At 39.9% G+C, this 18,606-nt stretch overlaps 1 protein-coding gene across 1 annotated transcript in view; it reads right to left on the bottom strand.

The window, feature by feature from the left end:
* Positions 1-18,606, bottom strand: part of TAOK1 (TAO kinase 1) — a 178,883-nt gene that overhangs the window by 78,915 nt on the left and 81,362 nt on the right. The window contains exon 4 of the mRNA XM_017855070.1: positions 5,778-5,849. Within this exon, the coding sequence (XP_017710559.1) occupies positions 5,778-5,849 (72 nt within the window). The remainder of the gene's footprint in view (positions 1-5,777; positions 5,850-18,606) is intronic.

An 18,606-nucleotide genomic window follows, 5' to 3' on the forward strand; every position in this document is an offset into this window, starting at 1 on the left:
GGGAGGGGAGGGAGGGGAGGGAAGGGAGAAAAGAAAGGCTATAGCAGCCGGGCACGGTGGTTCACGCCTGTAATCCCAACACTTGGGGAGGCCAAGGCAAGTGGATCACCTGAGGTCAGGAGTTCGAGACCAGCCTAGCCAACACAGTAAAACCCTGTCTCTACTAATAATACAAAATTCAGTCAGGCATGGGGACGCAGGCCTATAATCTCAGTTACTTGAGAGGCTGAGGCAGGAAAATCGCTTGAACCAGGAGGCGGAGATTGCAGTGAGCCGAGATCATGCCATTGCACTCCATCCTGGGCGACAAGAGTGAACTCCATCTCAAAAAAAAAAAAAAAAAAAGGGCTATAGCTGCCATAGACAGCAATTTGTCTGATGGATAGTGGCAAAGTAAACTGAGTACCTTCTGGAAATAATTCATTATAGATGCCATTAAGAACATTTCCGACTGATGGGAGTGCAAATTAGCAACATTATCAGGAATCTGGGATAAGTGAATTCCAACCCTCATGAATGACTTTGAGGGGTTCAAGATTTCAGTGGAGGAAGTAATTGCAGATGTGGTAGAAACAGCAGGAAAACTGGATTTGCACATGGAGCCTGAAGATGTGACTAAACTCCTGCAATTTCATGATAAAACTTGAGTGGATGAGAAACTGCTTGTAATAGATGGGCAAAGAAAGTAATTTCTGAATATTACATAAACTTAGTTGATAAAGCAGTAATAGAGTTACAGATGATTGACTCCAATTTTGAAAGTTTTATTGTGGTAAAATGCTGTCAAACATCATTGCATTCTACAGAGAAATCTTTTGTGAAAGAGAAAACTGATAGGGCAAACTTCACTGTTATTAGATTTTAAGAAATTGCCACAACCACCTTAACCTTCAGCAACCACTACCCTGATCAGTCAGAAGCCATCAACATAGAAGATCCTCGAGCAGCAAAAATACTATGACATGCTGAAGGCTCAAATATCATTAGCATCTTTTTAGAAATAAAATATTTTAGGCCGGGTGTGGTGGCAGGCACCTGTAGTCCCTGCTACTTGGGAAGCTGAGGCAGGAGAACCACTTGAACCTGGGAGGCGGAGGTTGCAGTGAGCTGAGACTGCACCACTGCACTCCAGCCTGGTGACAGAGTGAGACTCCATCTCAAAAAAAAGAAAGAAAATATTTTAAAATTAAGGTATGTACATTGTCTTTTTTAGACAAAATGTTACTGCACACTTAATGGACTACAGTATAGCATGGAGATATATATATATATATCTTTTTTTTTTTTTTTTTTTTTTTTTTTTTTTTTTTAAGATGGAGTCTCATGTTGCTGTCCAGGCTGGAGTGCAGCAGCACAATCTTGACTCACTGCAGCCGTCGCCTCCTGGCTTCAAGTGATTCTCGTGCCTCTGCCTCCTGAGTTCAAGTGATTCTCCTGCCTCAGCCTCCCAAGTACCTTGGAATTACAGGCACGTGCAATCACACCTGGCTAATTTTTGTATTTTTAGTAGAGACAGGATTTTCCACTATGTTGGCCAGGCTGGTCTTAAACTCCTGACCTCAAGTGATCCGCCTGCCTTGGCCTTCCAAAGTGTTGGGATTACAGGCGTGAGCTACTGCACCAGGCCTAGACATAATTTTCATATGCACTGGTCACCAAAAAGTTCATGTGACTTGCTTTATTACGATATTTGCTTTATCGTAGTGGTTGAGAACAAAACCCACAGTATCTCCAAGGCATGCTTATGGTTTACAACTCAATTACATAATTTACAAAATTATTTCACTAAAGGTAGGTAAGACAAATTTGAGTTTGATAAAATTTATCATTAATGACTCATTAAAATTTTACAACCATACACCAATCATGTTGATAACTATGTACCATATTCAGTGATTTTTCTTCAAAAGTTCAACCTTTCTTTTTTTCATACAGTTTTACTGATACATAATTTATATACCATGAAGTTCACCTGCTGTGTTTTTGGCTTATTTCTATTACCAAATGTTAGGGTTTGTTTTTGTTTTTAACTCAAATGAAGTAATTCCTCTGAGATTCAAGTTCCTAAATGCAGACTCTAAAATGCTAGTGAATAATTAGCTATTATATAGAAAAGTTCACAGAAAAAAACCAAGCAATACAAAAATCTTTTCCTACATAGTCTACTAAGAGTCTTATTCACTAATACCTATCAGGAAATACAGATAAACCTTTGGTCTTAAGCTACTTCATGACAACCTTAAATACTCAGGCCACATCCTAAACATAGTTACTCTTAAGAAGCAACCCGAGAACTCTAAAAATACAGATCCTTTGGTCCATACCCAGAAATTCTACAGATTTAGTAGGTGTGAGAGGAGGACTAGAAATCTGTTTTGCTCTTTTAATTTTTTTAAGTTTTATCATTGATTTGGGCTATATTCTTAATGGCAAGCAAAGCAGTATAAATAGAATAAGAGATGTTGTATACTAGAGTTAAGATCATATACCTCCTATGTTATTTCACAAGGCCTTAACAGAACACAGCAAAATATGTTCACAGGGGGCCAGGTGCGGTGGCTCACACCTGTAATACCAGCACTTTGAGAGGCCGAGGCGGGCGGATCACGAGGTCAGGAGATCGAGACCATCCTGGCTAACACAGTGAAACTCCATCTCTACTAAAAATACAAAAAATTAGCCAGGCATGGTGGTGGGCGCCTGTAGTCCCAGCTACTCGGGATGCTGAGGCAGGAGAATGGTATGAACCCGGGAGGTGGAGCTTGCAGTGAGCCAAGATTGCACCACTGCACTCCAGCCTGGGCGACAGAGCGAGACTCCATCTCAAAAAAATATATATATATATATAGGTTCACAGTGTTTTGTGTAAAATGTGTAAGATACATTATAAAATGCTAAATCTAGAAAATCTGTTCCATGGTCTTTAAGTTTCAAATTTGAATACTCTGGAAGGCAAACTCAAAAAAACGTATTCCTCAACATAAAAAAATTTTCATGAAGGATGCCAATATTAGATATTAAAAGATGATGTGGTAAATGAAAATTTTTGTTCTAAGTGTGACTAAATCAGACTCCGAAGCAGACAGATACAGATACATATGTATATACACACACATACACACACATATACATACATATACACAATGGAATATTTTTCAGACTTAAAAAAGAAGGAAATTCTGACATATACTACAACATGGATGAACTTTCGTGATATTAGGTTACGTGATACAAGCTAGTCACAGACAAATCCCAAATGATTCCACTTATATTAAGTACCTAGTCAAATTTATGGAGACAGAAAGTAGACTGGTGGTTGCAAGAGGCTGAGGAATTACCGTTTAATGACTACAGAGTTTTAATGCTGCAAGATAAAAAGAATTCTAGAGATGCACGGCAATAATGGTTGGTTGCACAACAATGTGAATGTACTTAATTCCACTGAAATGTGGAACTGAAAATAATTAAAATGGCAAATTTTATGTTGTATATTTTATCACAATTAAAATAATTTAAAAAAATTTTTAAGATTAAAGAGAATTCTAGAGTTTTTCTTTTTTCATTTATAAATATTTTATTTTTTGATTGAGATGGGGGTCTCACTATGTTCCCCAAGGTGGTCACGAATCCTGGGCTCAAAATTATCCACCCACCTTGGCCTCCCAAAGTGCTGGGATTACAGGTGTGAGCCACAGCACCAGGCAGAATTGTAGATTTTTTTTTTTTTTGAGATGGAGTCTCGCTCTGTCGCCCAGGCTGGAGTGCAGTGGCCAGATCTTGGCTCACAGCAAGCTCCGCCTCCCGGGTTCACGCCATTCTCCTGCCTCAGCCTCCCGAGTAGCTGGGACTACAGACAGACGCCTGCCACCTCGCTCGGTTAGTTTTTTGTATTTTTTTTAGTAGAGACGGGGTTTCACCGTGTAAGCCAGGATGGTCTCGATCTCCTGACCTCGTGATCCGCCTGTCTCAGCCTCCCAAAGTGCTGGGATTACAGGCTTGAGCCACCGCGCCCGGCCGAATTGTAGATTTTTAAAAGCAGACTACATTTCATAAATTTATGAAATTACGTAGAATATAATCTGAAGAAAACTAATTAGAGTATTAGTGAACTAAAAAGTACATTCAATGTAGCATTAATAGTTTCATTTTTTAATTTTCCAAATTGTTATACATCGCTTGTTTCTCAGACTAGATATAGATTCATGTTGATTAAAATTTGTTTAAAACAGGCATTAAACAATGTTTAAACAATTTTAAAGATCATAGGCCAGGTGTGGTGGCTCCCAGCATTTTGGGAGGCCAAGGCAGGTGGATCACTTGAGGTCAGAAGTTCAAGACCAGCCTGGCCAACGTGATGAAACCCCACCTCTACTAAAGATACAAAAAATTTGCCAGGCATGGTGGCAGGTGCCTGTAATCCCAGCTACTTGGGAGGCTGAAGCAGGAGAATTACTTGAACCTGGGAGGTGGAGGTTACAGTGAGCCAAGAAGGCACCACTGCACTCCAGCTTGGGGGACACAGAGATGCTACGTCTCAAAATATATATATTTAAAAAAAGGTCATATCCAATATAATTTATTGTCAAGTACATCTTATTCTACTTTAATTTTTAGAAACTGATAATCCTTCCAAGATAAACAAAGAATAATATTTAAAACAACAGTTTAAAAAATTAAGGCTGGGAGCAGGCAGACTGCCTGAGGTCAGGAGTTTGAGACCAGTCTGGTCAACATGGTGAAATCGTATCTCTACTAAAATACAAAAAATTAGCCGGGCGTGGCGGCATGTGCCTGTAGTCCCAGCTACTTGGGAGGCTGAGGCAGGAGAACTGCTAGAACCTGGGTGGCAGAGGTTGCAGTGAGCTGAGATTGCACCATCGCACTCCAGCCTGGGCAGCACAGCGAGACTCCATCTCTTTTAAAAAAACAAAAAAAACTGATAGCAGGCCGAGCACAGTGGTTCACACCTGTAATCCCAGCATTTCGGGAGGCCAAGGCAGGCGGATCACCTGAAGTCAAGAGTTTGAGACCAGCCTGGCCAACATGGAGACACACTGTGTCTACTAAAAATACAAAAATTAGCCAGGTGTGGTGGCACACACCTGTAATCCCAGGAGAATTGCTTGAACCTGAGAGGCGGCGAAGCTTACAGTGAGCCAAGACTGTGCCATTGCATTCCAGCTTAGGTGACAGAGCGAGACTCTATCTCAAAAAAAAATTAAAAGCAGAAGGCATAAGTAGGGGGACTTTGCTCTGTTTATGGCTCTCAGCACTTTGGAGTTAAATGGGTACATCAGTTTGGGAAATGAGATATACACTTAAGATTTGCATACTTCACCTATTAACACTTAAAAAATTCCCACCCTTCCTTCCCAATTAAAAATTATGTCTTCCTCTAACATACCAATAAGAATGTATATATTGGCCGGGTGCGGTGGCTCACGCCTATAATCCCAACACTTTGGGAGGCCGAGGCGGGTGGATCACGAGGTCAGGAGATCAAGACCATCCTGGCTAACACGGTGAAACCCTGTCTACACTAAAAATACAAAAAATTAGCCAGGCGTGGTGGCGGGCGCCTGTAGTCCCAGCTACTCGGGAAGGAGAATGGCGTGAACCCAGAAGGTGGAGCTTGCAGTGAGCCGAGATTGCACCAGTGCACTCCAGCCTGGGCTACAGAGCAAGACTCCATCTCAAAAAAAAAAAAAAAAAAAGAATGTATGTATTTATTCTGAGATAAATATAAGAAAAAACAAGAATGTACACATTTAACCTACCTCAGTAGACTGCTTTCCACTGTAAGACATTTTCTTGATGGCCACCACTTCATTGGTACGCACATCTCGTGCCTAAAGAACAAAGAAAGAAGCATTGTAAAAATTAACAGGTGAAATCTAGGCAACTATTTCTTTGTGAATATAAAAGCATTTGTAAACTACCATGTCAAAAAGGATATCAAAACCGCTTTTAAAGAAAATTTTTAAAATAACACTATACTGCAATACTTATAAAATTATCCTAAAGCTAGTACTTTAGAAAGAAAATAAAGCAAAGTAAAAAAATAAGAAAATAAGCCTTTGAGTAATCTAATTCAGAAGAAAAATACAGAAATTTCAGTAGTACTATAAACAGACAATACAATGCAAGTGTATAAAACTCTATGCTAATAAAGTTTGAAATCTCAATGAAACAGACAACTTTTTAGGAAAGAATAAATTACTAAAACAGACCTAAAGACAATAACATGAGTAAAACAATGATGGCAGATTGGAAAGAACACCAATGAATGACCTTTAACATAGTCTTCAGTGAAAAACAGTTCTACCAAAGGAACTTTCCAGAATATATAAGAGAATAATACAAAAGGTAATCCCATTAATTTTACAAAGGCATCCCATTAATTTTACAAAGGCAGTTTAACCCTATAACTAAAACCTCACAAAGAGTACAAAATTCAAAGTTAGGTACCAATTTCATTTGTAAATATAGATGGGAAAACTCTAAAATTAGCAAACCAAATTTTACAGGCCATTAAAAGATTTTTCCTTTGGATAAAATATACTATTACAGGCTGGGCGTGCTGGCTCACACCTGTAATCCCAGCACTTTGGGAGGGTGAAGTGGGAGGATCACCTCAGGTTAGGAGTTTGAGATCAGCCTGGTAAAAACCCATGGTGGAAACCCATCTCTACTAAAAATATAAAAATCAGCCAGGTGTGGTGGTGCACACCTGTAATCCCAGCTACTCGGGAAGCTGAGACAAGAGAATCACTTGAAACTGGCAGGTGGAGACTGCAGTGAGCCGTGATTGTGCCACTGCACTCCAGCCTAGACAGCAACTGTCTCAAAAAAACAAAACAAAACAAAACAAAACAAAACAAATTACTATCACAGGAATGCAGAAGATTTTGAAACTAGAAAAACATTTCATAATTCACCATATCTTTTAAAAGTCAAGGGGAAAAATATATATAAACTCTCAATAAAAGCTGAAAATGTGAGATAGGCCTAATGCTAAATGTATTCAATTGTAGAGAAGGCCAAACTCTTAGAAAAACAAAATTAGCAAGGTAATTTCTCAACATATCATGTCTATTGAAAACAACTGCTAATCAGGATCAAGACCAGACTCCTTAAAGTGCTGCCATGATGATTATTTAATACTGTTGTGGAAATTCTGAAGAAAAAAAAAAAGGCACAGAAATATGACAGTTAACTCTTAAAAAAGAGCCAAACTCTCACTCTATGCAAAAAAATTATAATAAATACTAAGAAGGTACCAGGCAATAGCTGTGAAGTATTTAAAATGAGTTTAGTAAAAGGGTTAGAAACCATCTCAAACCATCTGTGCAAGAACTCGTTTTCAATTCAGGCTCTAATGAATTCCCAAAGACAAAATGTTCTAAAAGTGGAATGTAGTGATGGCTACAAAACTTGTATCTACCAAAAATAATTGAAATGTACACTTAAAACTGGTAGACTTATGGTATATAAATTACACTTCAAAAAACTTTTTTTTTAAAAAAGGATAGCACCTGTAAAATTATACCTCAATAAAGGTTGGTTTAAAAAATTAAATAAGGGCCGGGAGCGGTGACTCATGCCTGTAATCCCAGCACTCTGGGAGGCCGAGACGCGCGGGATCACGAGGTCAGGAGTTGAGAACAGACTGACCACCATGGTGAAACCCCGTTCTCTAACTAAAAATACAAAACTTTAGCCGGGTGGGTGGATGGGCGTAGCGTACTGTATCCCACTCCAGGAGGCTGAGGCAGGAGAATCGCTTGAACACAGAAGGCAGAATTTGCAGTGAGCCCGAGATCGTGCCCATTGCACTCCAGTCACTGAATTCAGCCCGGGCGACCAGAGCGAAAGTCCATCTCAAAAAAAAAAAAAAAAAAATTTAAATAAGACCAGGCGCGGTGACTCAAGCTTAATCCCAGCACTTTGGGAGCCCGGATGAGGTGGTAATTGAGGTCAGGAGTTTGAGACAGCCTGGCAACTGGGTAAAACCCCATCTCTACTAAAAACACAAAAATTAGCTGGGCATGGTGGCACATGTCTTGTCGTACTCAGCTATCGGGAGGCTAAAGGCACAAGAAATCCAGTTGAACCAGAAGGCGGAGGGTTGCAGTGGCGCTGAGATTTGCACTAACTGCAATCTCCAGCCGAGCAACGAGGGAGACTCCATCTCAAAAAAAAAAAAAAAAAAAAAGACAGAGCTTATTATCTGGTGTTCTGTTACGTGGGTACAGTGAAGAACTAAGGGCATTTATTAAATTTCAACTGCCGGTGAATTGGGTTAATGGAACCTGTAACCACTCACTGTAAAGAATGAAGTAGATCAGGAGGACCGGACGCGGTGGCTCAAGCCTGTAATCCAGCACTTTGGGAGGCGAGACGGGCAGATCACGGAGGTCAGGAGATCGAGACCATCCTGGCTAACACGGTGAATACCCGTCTCTACTAAAAATATCAAAGAAAAACTAGCCGGGCGATGTGGGGGCGCCTGTAGTCCCGAGCTACCCGGGGGCTGAGGGCGGAGAATGGCGTAAACCCGGGAGGCGGAGCCTTTGCAAGTTGGGCTGAGATCTGGCCACATGCACTCCAGCCTGGGCAGACAGAGCGAGACTTCCATCTCACCAACAAGCAACAACAACAACAACAACAACAAAAAGAAATGAAAGTAAGATCTATCCACATAAGTCTCGTCAGGTATGAATTTCTTTTTTCCAAAATGTTCTCTACTCACCCTAGTACTGTGAGGCCCCTGATTGTGATTAATAGAGCACTAAAAGGTCATAATAACAGCCTTTATTGAGAAATAATTTCCATATACCATACAATTTTACCCATTTTTAATAATAACACGATTCATGGTCCTCTTTAGTACATTCACAGATACGTGCAACCTTAGAAAGGTCAATTGGCAGAACTTTTTTTTTTTTTTTTTTGAGATGCAGTCTCGCTCAGTTGCCCAGGCTGGGAGTGCAGAGGCTGATCTCGGCTCACTGCAAAGCTCCGCCTTCCTGGGTTCATACCATTCTCCTGTCCTCAGCCCCTCAAGCAGCTGGGTCTACAGGCGTACTGCCATTATGCCTGGGCTAATTTTTTGTGTTTTTTTTTAGTACAGACGGGGTTTTCACCGTGTTAACCAGGATGGTCTCGATCTCCTGACCTTGTGCTGCCCGCCTCAGCCTCCCAAAGTGCTGGGATTACAGGCGTCAGCCACTGTGCCTGGCCTGCAGAACATTTTTTTATCTCCTCATAAAGAAATCCTAAAACAGTTTAAGACAAATTTTAATATATCTTTTACAACAAAAATCTTTTTCTCCATTTAAAATAAGAAAAAAAAAGAAAAACCCATAAACTCTATTATTATTATTATTATTATTATTATTAATTTTGGGATAAGGTCCTGCTCTGTCACCCAGGCTGGAGTGCAGTGGTGCGATCATAGCTCACCACAGCCTCAATCTTGTGGGTTCAAGCGATCCTCTTACCTCAGCCTCCTGAGTAGCTGGGACTACAGGTATTTTTACCTGTCACTGCACCTGGCTAATTTTTATAGTTTTGGTAGAGACAAGGTTTTGCCATGTTGCCCAGACTGGTCTTGAACTCCTGGGCTCAAGCGATCCTCCTGCCTTGGCCTCCCAAACTGCTAGGATTACAGGTGTGAACAACTATGCCCAACCTCCATAAACTCTTTTTTTTTTTTTTGAGACAGTCTTGCTCTGTCACCCAGGCTGGAGTGCAGTAGCACTATCTCAGGTCACTGCAACCTCCCCATCTCAGGTTCAAGCAATTCTCCTGTCTCAGCCTCCTGATGAGCTGGGACTACAGGTGCATGCCACCATGCCCAGCTAATTTTTTGTATTTTTTTTTTTTTTTTTTTTTTAGTAGAGACAGGGTTTTACTGTGTTAGCCAGGATGGTCTCGATCTCCTGACCGCGTGATCTGCCAGCCTCGGCCTCCCAAAGTGCTGGGATTACAGGCGTGAGCCACCGCATCCAGCCCATAAATTCTTTAGCTATCAGTCTCCTGTCTCCTTACCTACCTCCCAGACCTAATCAATAATTTACTTTCTGTCCCTAGAGATTTGGCCATTCTAGACATTTCATATAAATGTAATCATATATGTGGTCTTTTGTAATTGACTTCTTTCATTTAGCATAATATCAAAATTCATGACTAATGAGGTTGAGGATCTTTTCATGTGCTTCTTGGCCATCTGTATATTTTCTTTGGAGAAATCTTGACTCAAGGTCCTTTGCCTATTTTTAAAATTGAGTGTCTTTTTATTATTGACTTGTAAGAAGAGTTCTTCATATATTCAAGACCCAAGTCCTTTGTCAGATATATCATTTGCAAATATTTTCTCCTGTTGTCTTTTCACTGTTTTGAAGCAGAAAAGTTTTTAATCTTGATGAAGTCCAATTTATCCTGTTGTTGTTGTTCATACTTTTAGTGTCCCGTCTAAGAAGGCTTTGCCAAAACAAATGTTATGCAGATTTATCCCTACATTTTCTTCTAAGAGTATTATAGTTTTAACTGTTAAATTTATGTCTCTTATCTATTTTAATTTTTTTTTTTTTGAGATGGAGGCTTGCTCTGACACCCAGGCTGGAGTGCGGTGGCATGATCTCGGCTCACTGCAACCTCTGCCTCCCAGGTTCAAGTGATTCTCTTGCCTCAGCCCCCTGAGTAGCTGGGATTACAAGCACATGCCTCCATGCCCGGCTAATTTTTTTTTATTTTTAGTAAAGACAGGGTTTCCTCATGTTGGCCAGACTGGTCTCAAACTCCTAACCTTGGGTGATCTGCCCACCTTGGCCTCCCAAAGTGCTGGGATTACAGGCATGAGCCATCATGCCTGGCCTGGGTTAATTTTTATATATAGTATGAGGTAGCAATCCAATTTCATTCTTTTGCATTTAGAAAGCAAAAAATTATCTAAAATAAAAATTATGGCATTGTATTATATGTTCATAATACATGTAGATACAATACATATGACAAGAATAGCATAAAGAATATGGAAAGGGGTAAATACTTTCTATATTTTACTTGACATGATAGAATATTAACAAATAAACTTGTAAAAAAGATGGGATGTTCTTCTAGTAGAGAGTAAGGTAACAGTAGGAAATCTTGCAAAAGTGTTTACATAATAAAACACTGTGTAGAACAGAACCAAATGAACTGTAAGTAACTAAAGAAGAACACAATACTACACATCACCTATTCTCACCTCCGCAGAGAAAAAGAGCAAAAACAAAATAAGTTGTAGTCCTAAAGACAAACTAGATACTGTTGAGAAAAAAAAGGCAACAGAAAGAGTCAGAGAGAGTGGGAAAAAGAAAATGCATACAATAAATAATTTTGTTTCAAACTAGGAAATTGTCTGTGAAGATTCATTTGGGATCTATTTTAATAAATTCGTAAGAATGATCTGAAATCACTGTATCAATTAATTATATATAAATGGTCTTATGAGACTAATGTGAACAACACCGAACAATTTACTGTAATCACTGAAAATATAAAACTTGCAAACCTGCTAAGAGAAAACAGATTAGTAAAATCTTACACTAGGAAACAACAGGTAAATATTACATCCCATTTCAATAAAGGAACAAAAACCCACTTTGTTAGAAAGTAAATAAATGATTTCACTGGGACCATACATTGTCTACTATATTTGTTAGCAAGCTACCTAGTTCCCAAGCCAGTGTTCTCTTTGGCTTTTATATTTCTTATTGTGTGACCCATCTACTGATATCACATTGGTTCTATTTAAGGTATTGGAAACTAAAAGATTATGTTTATCTTCCTGGTAATCTAGAGACAGTGATCCTTTTGGACATCTGACTCTCTGGTTTAGTTTCAAATACTCAACTATGATACCAGTCCTTAACTAGCTTGCCTGATGAAACAGCCATGCTGGCTGACTCAATTTGAGTATTTTTTAATTTGAAGTGATCCCTAACTGCCAATTAATTAAAATTTAGAAGTGTGTTAAAGAGCTATTTGAAGCCACCTAAAAAAATTTGACCAGAGGGTCCTTCCTTTAGATAGTCTATAAACAAACACTGCACATTTCATCCTGTCATGGAGTGGGGATGAGAGGAAATGTAACAACAGAAAAGTGTGTGCATGGGTTTCTCTGATACCACGAAATATGAAGATTAGTGACCCAGAAATAGAATTACAGCAAAAAGATTCAATTCTGGACTACATTCAAACGTTCCTCATCTACATGCTCATGTTTCCCACACATCAAGAAGCATAACAGAAAACACCTGCTTTGAGTTAGTTAACCTTGACTCCTCTGTGCTTTCATTCAGTTGTTTCTGGGATGGTCCTAACCTGAACTGGAGAGTTTTCTGGCCTCCTAAATCAGCATTAAAAAAAAAAAAAATTCCCTCTCTACATTTCATTACACAAATATGTCAAACATATGACAAAGTTGGCACAGCACAGTGAACGCTTGTTATGCCTTCTTCTAGATCAGAAGTGAGCAAAGTTTTTCTCCAAAGGGCAAGTAGTAGAAATCTCAGGCTTTGCGGGCCACATACAATCTATGTTGCACATTCTTCTTTTTTTTAATGTTAAAACTGTTCTTAGTTTAGGAGCTGAACAAAAACACATCACAGGTTGGATTTGGTGTCAGGGCTGTAGTTTGTTCACCCTGTCTATAGAAAAATTCTTGGTTAACATTTTGCCACATTTCCTCTGCAATTTTCTATCTAAACATATATATTGTTACCATTATTATTATTTTATAATTAAAGAGCCATTAGAAAGTAGATATTCTGATCCTTACTCCTAAAACACTTCATGTATCTCCTAAGAACAAGAACATTCTCATGAATAACCAAAGTACAATTACCATATTTAGAAAATTCAGCACTGATATAATACCATTATCCAGATGCATACATAGTACGCACTCAAATTTCACCAACGTCTGAGTAATGCTCTTTACAGGAATTTTTTTTCTAATCCAGGATGACACATTATGCCTAATTTCCAAGTCTCTCCTAAACCAGCTCCAGATATCTGACTTAGAACAATTTGTTTTTGTTGTCCTGTTAGAATCTTATTTCTGAGACTATGAGACCTTCAACTACAGCTCTCTGAAATAATCCAGCTTGGGTAGAAGAATCTTAGCAATTATCACATAAGGAAGTGCAAACAACAGAGAATCACTTCCTCTCACTCTCTTTAATAATTCTACTCTAGGAGTGAGACACTACCACATGCACCCCTTATCTTATCAGAATATAAATGCTCTTCATTCTACCGATTTAAACTTTAACTCGCAACTGTTTACTCACCTCTCCACTCTCACTGCTATTAACTAAGCTCTCCGTATTTCTTTCCTAAATTATTACATAAGCATCCTAATCAGTCTCTCTGCTTCGATCTGATACATGCCATCCTTTCCTCTACATTAATACAAGAGTAAATTTTATTTCACAAATGGAAATAAAATATTTCTGTTGTACTTCAGTGGCTCCCTGAAGACTTCAGAATAAAGCCCATATTTCTTAGAGTAATGTAGTAGGTATTTCAAGAGCCCTTGATTATCTTTCTTTTTTCCCATTGCATCTTTAGTTTCCACTATATTCTTGATCCTAGACATACCAACTTCAGTCATACTTGTCAAAAAAAGACTACTGACAGGCCGGGCACAGTAGCTCACGCCTGTAATCCCAGCACTTTGGGAGGCCGAGGCGGGTGGATAGTGAGGTCAGGAGTTCAAGACCAGCCTGGCCAACATGGTGAAACCCCGTCTCTACTAAAAATACAAAAATTACCTAGGTGTGTTAGCACATGCCTGTAATCCTAGCTACTCAGGAGCCTGAGCCAGAAGAATTGCTTGAACCTGGGAGGCGGAGGTTACAGTGAACTGAGATTGCACCACTGCACTCTAGCCTGGGTGACAGAGAAAGACTCCATCTCAGAAAAAAAAAAAAAGACTACTGACAAAGTTCTAGAATTGGGATAATGCAATTTTATAGTTTTATTTTGAAAAAGTTAAATCACTGATATTTTGCCAAGATGGGACTTAGTCTCTTTAATGAAAGGAAAAGGGCAAGAAACATTACTTTCCCCACTTTGTAGATCATATAGGCAGGCCTAAAGAGGTCTGAGAAAAACCCACCGAAATTCAAAACTTTTCAATATAACAACGAAAGACCAACTGCTCCAAAACACCGTATCTTTACAGAAGGATATATGAAAAGCCCAAGTAAGTACAAATAATATGACTAGTGAGGATGTGGAGAAAAGGGAACCCTCATACACTGTCGGGAAGGTAAATAAGCACAACCACTATGAAAAAGAGTTTGGATGGAGGTTCTTCAAAACACTAGAAATAGAGCTACCATATCATCCAGCAATCCAACTATTAGGTATGTGCCCAACATAAAGGAAATCAGTATTATCAAAGAGATATCTGCACTCTCATGTTTATTGCAGCGCTATTCATGAAGGCAAGGCTGGAAACAATTTAAGTGTCCATCAACAGACAAATGGTTAAAGAAAATGCAGTACATACATACAAAGTACTATTCAGCCATAAAAAAAGAATGAGGCCGGGTGTGGTGGCTCATGCCTGTAACTGGGAGGCAGGTGGATCACTTGAGGTCAGGAGTTCGAGACCAGCCTGGCCAACATGGTGAAATCCCATCTCTACTCAAAATAAAAAAAGGGCCGGGCATAGGGGCAGGCACCTGTAATCTCAGCTACTCGGCTGAGGTAGGAGAATCACTTGAAACCAGCAGGCAGTGTTTGCAGTGAGCTGATAAAGCAGGCAATATATATAAAACAATTATATAAAATTACCAAAGAGCAACAAATGCAGGCATAACTTTAGAGACTACAATCCTTGAAAAACCAACAGTATGCAAAATGAACTCCAAATTTACCCCAGCTTCATCTCTGAACTTGTGAAAGGAAACAGTCCAAGAAGAAAGCCAGGCTGAGGAGACAGAAGCCAGAGTTAGAAGCTAACAAAAGCACAATCTCAGAAGAGGAAGCTGAAAAGCAGAAGCTCAAGAATCTACAAATTCTCCTTAAATAACTGGCCAACATGGTGAAACCCCGTCTTTACTAAAAATACAAAAATTAGGCCGGGCACAGTGGCTCACACCTGTAATCTCAGCACTTTGGGAGGCCAAGGCGGGTGGATCTCTTGAGGTCAGGAGTTCAAGACCAGCCTGGTCAACATGGTGAAACCCCGTCTCTACTAAAAATACAAAAAAGTAAAAAATAAAAATAAAATAAAATTACCTGGGCGTGGTAGCACATGCCTAAAATCCTAGCTACTTGGTAGGCTGAGGCAGGAGAATTGCTTGAACCCAGGAGGCGGAGGCTGCAGTAGGGCGAGATCGCAATACTGCATTCCAGCCTGGGCAACAGAGTGAGACACTTGTCTCACAAAAAAGTAAAATAAATAAGCAAAAAATAAAAATACAAAAAACTAATCAGCTGTGGTGGCGCACGTCTGTAATCCCAGCTACTGGGGAGGCTGAGAAAGGAGTAATGCTTGAACCCAGAGGCAGAGGTTGCAGTGTGACAAGATCGTGCCATTGCACTCCAGCCTGGGTAAGAGAGCGAGACTTCGTCTCAAAACAAAAACAATACAAAACAAAACAAAACCATATTGAAATACTACTACACACCCATCAGAATGCAAATTAAAATGACTGTCAATACCAAATGCTGCAGACGATAAAGAGCAAACCAGATTCTCATACATTGCTGATGGGAGTGTAAAATTTCTACCTCTTGATGAAAACATCTGGGAATTGATTATAAAACTAACATAAACTTGCCCAATGACTCAACAACCCCAACCTTGATATTTATTGAAATGAAAACATCCGTAAAAAATAACTGTACACAGCAACTTTATTCATAATAGCCAAAAACTGTAAACAGTAGAGCTTTCTGCCAACAGAAGAATGGAGAAACAAACTGTGGAGTAATCATACAACAGTGTTATGGTTAATTTTTTTTTTTTTTTTTTTTTAATACGGAGTCTCACTCTGTAGCCCAGGCTGGAATACAGTGGCGCAATTTTGGCTCACTGCAAGCTCCACCTCCCAGGTTCATGCCGTTCTCCTGCCTCAGCCTCCCGAGTAGCTGGGACAACAGGCACCCGCCACCACCTCTGGCTAATTTTTATTTTATTTTTTGTATTTTTAGTAGAGACGGGGTTTCACTGTGTTAGCCAGGATGGTCTTGATCTCCTGATCTCGTGATCCGCCTGCCTCAATCTCCCGAAGTGCTGGGATTACAGGTGTGAGCCACCGCGCCCGGCTCTTTGTTATGGTTAATTTTATCTGTCAACTGGGCTAGTCCATATTATCCAGATCTTTAGTCAAATACTATTTATATGTTCCTGTGAAGGCATTGTTTGGATAGCATTTAAATCAGTAAACTCAGGCCAGGTGCACACGCCTGTAATCCCAGGAATTTGGGAGGCTGAGGCAGGTGGATCACTTGAGGTCAGGAGTTCGAGAACAGCCTGGTCAACATGGTGAAACCCTGTCTCTACTAAAAATACAAAAATTAGCCAGGCATGGTGGCGTGCACCTGTAATCCTAGCTACTCGGGAGGCTGAGGCAGGAGAATCACTTGAACCCAGGATGTGGAGGTTGCAGTGAGCCAAGATCGCGCCATTGCACTCTAGCCTGGGTTACAGAGCCACACTTTGTTTCAAAAAAAAAAAAAAAATTAGCTGGTCATGATGGTACACGCCTATAATCCCAGCTACCAGCTACTTGGGAAGCTGAGGTATGAGAATCGCTTGAACCCGGGAGGTGGAGGCTGCAGTAAGCCAAGATTGCACCACTGTACTCCAGCCTGGGCAACACAGTGAGACTCTGTCTAACAATAAATAAATAAATAACAAATCGGTAAGTTCTAAGTAAAGCAGACTGCCCTCCATAATGTGGATGGACCTCATCCAATCAATTGAAAGCCTTAAGAAACCAACTGACTTCCCCCTGAGGGAGAGGAAATTCTGGCAGCAGATGGTGTTTGGACTCAAACAGTACTACTCCTCCCTGGGTCTCCACATTTCAAGTGAGCTAATTCCTGTAAGTAAATAAAGAAATTGTTCTCTGTGCGTGTGTGCGTGTGTGTATGTGTGTACCTGCATAAGAAACTACCCAATGGACAAACACAATAAAATATTTTCCCAAAAAAAGGCTCTTTAAATTAATATATTGTACTATTACTGTTTCTGGTTTCACTCTTCTGTTTCACCCTTCTCTTTGCCTATTTGGGCATTAACCTCATATGGCTTTACTTACTGTGTTGTAACTCTTAATAACTGACAGTTCAAAGCTCCCTTTAGTCCTCTCCTATGTAATATCCTTTTTCATTATTTTCTAGGTTATTCACACTGCCTTACTCTCCTTTTCTTCCTTTTCCCTCCAAAGTGGCAAAATGTCCATAAGGGGAAATATAGTGATGTTCATCACAGCATTATTTTTAATAGCAAAAAAAAGGGGGAGGAATGACCTGGTCCAGCACGGTGGCTCATGCCTGCAATCCCAGCACTTTGGGAGACCGAGGCGGGCAGATCACAAAGTCAGGAGATCGAGATCATCCTCGTTAACACAGTGAAACCCTGTCTCTACTAAAAAAAATACAAAAAATTAGCCAGGCGTGGTGCAGGTGCCTGTAGTCCCAGCTACTTGGGAGGCTGAGGCAGGAGAATGGCGTGAACCCGGAAGGTGGAGCTTGCAGTGAGCCGAGATCGCGCCACTGCACTCTAGCCTGGGTGACTGAGTGAGACTCTATCTTAAAAAAAAAAAAAAAAAAGGGCAGGGGGAGAAATGACCTAAATACCTAATCATATCAAATGACCAAAAGCAAATTATGGTATATCAAATACATATATGATTAAATAGAAAAAAATGGGCAATACAGCAAAATACATAACAATATTGTTTGCTTCTGTTTTAGAAAATACATAGTGAATGACAGAATACACATTAAACATTATGTGTTATAGGTATATATAGGGTGACCAAACATCTCAGGTTGCCCTGGATTAAGGTGTTTCTAGGACATAAGACTTTCACTGATAAAACTGGGAGCGTCCTGGTCAAACTGGGATGACAGGAGATATATACATATTATGTTAAAAGCTGAAAAGATTTAAAGTGAGGCCAGGCGTGGTGGCTCATGCCTGTAATCCCAGCACTTTGGGAGGCCAAGGCGGCTGGATCACCTGAGGTCAGAAGTTCAAGACCAGTCTGGGCAACATGATGAAACCCCGTCTCCACTAAAAACACATAAAAATCAGCCAGGCATGGTGGCACACACATGTAATCCCAGCTACTTGGGGGGCTGAGGCACGAGGATCACTTGAACCTGGGAGGCAGAAGTTGCAGTGAGCTGAGATCACGCCACTGCACTCCAGCCTAGGCGCCAGAGACAGACTCCACCTCAAAAGAAAAAAAAAAAAAAGTAAAAAAAGAAAAAATAAAATAAAATATTATCAGTGGTTACCTGAAGGGAAAATAATTATAATTAATGGTTTCTTTCCTTTAACGCTTTTTTTTTTTTTTCTTTTTTTTT

Source organism: Rhinopithecus bieti, unplaced genomic scaffold, assembly GCF_001698545.2.
Source record: "Rhinopithecus bieti isolate Rb0 unplaced genomic scaffold, ASM169854v2 scaffold_38691, whole genome shotgun sequence".
In the NCBI taxonomy this organism is placed as follows: domain Eukaryota; kingdom Metazoa; phylum Chordata; class Mammalia; order Primates; family Cercopithecidae; genus Rhinopithecus; species Rhinopithecus bieti.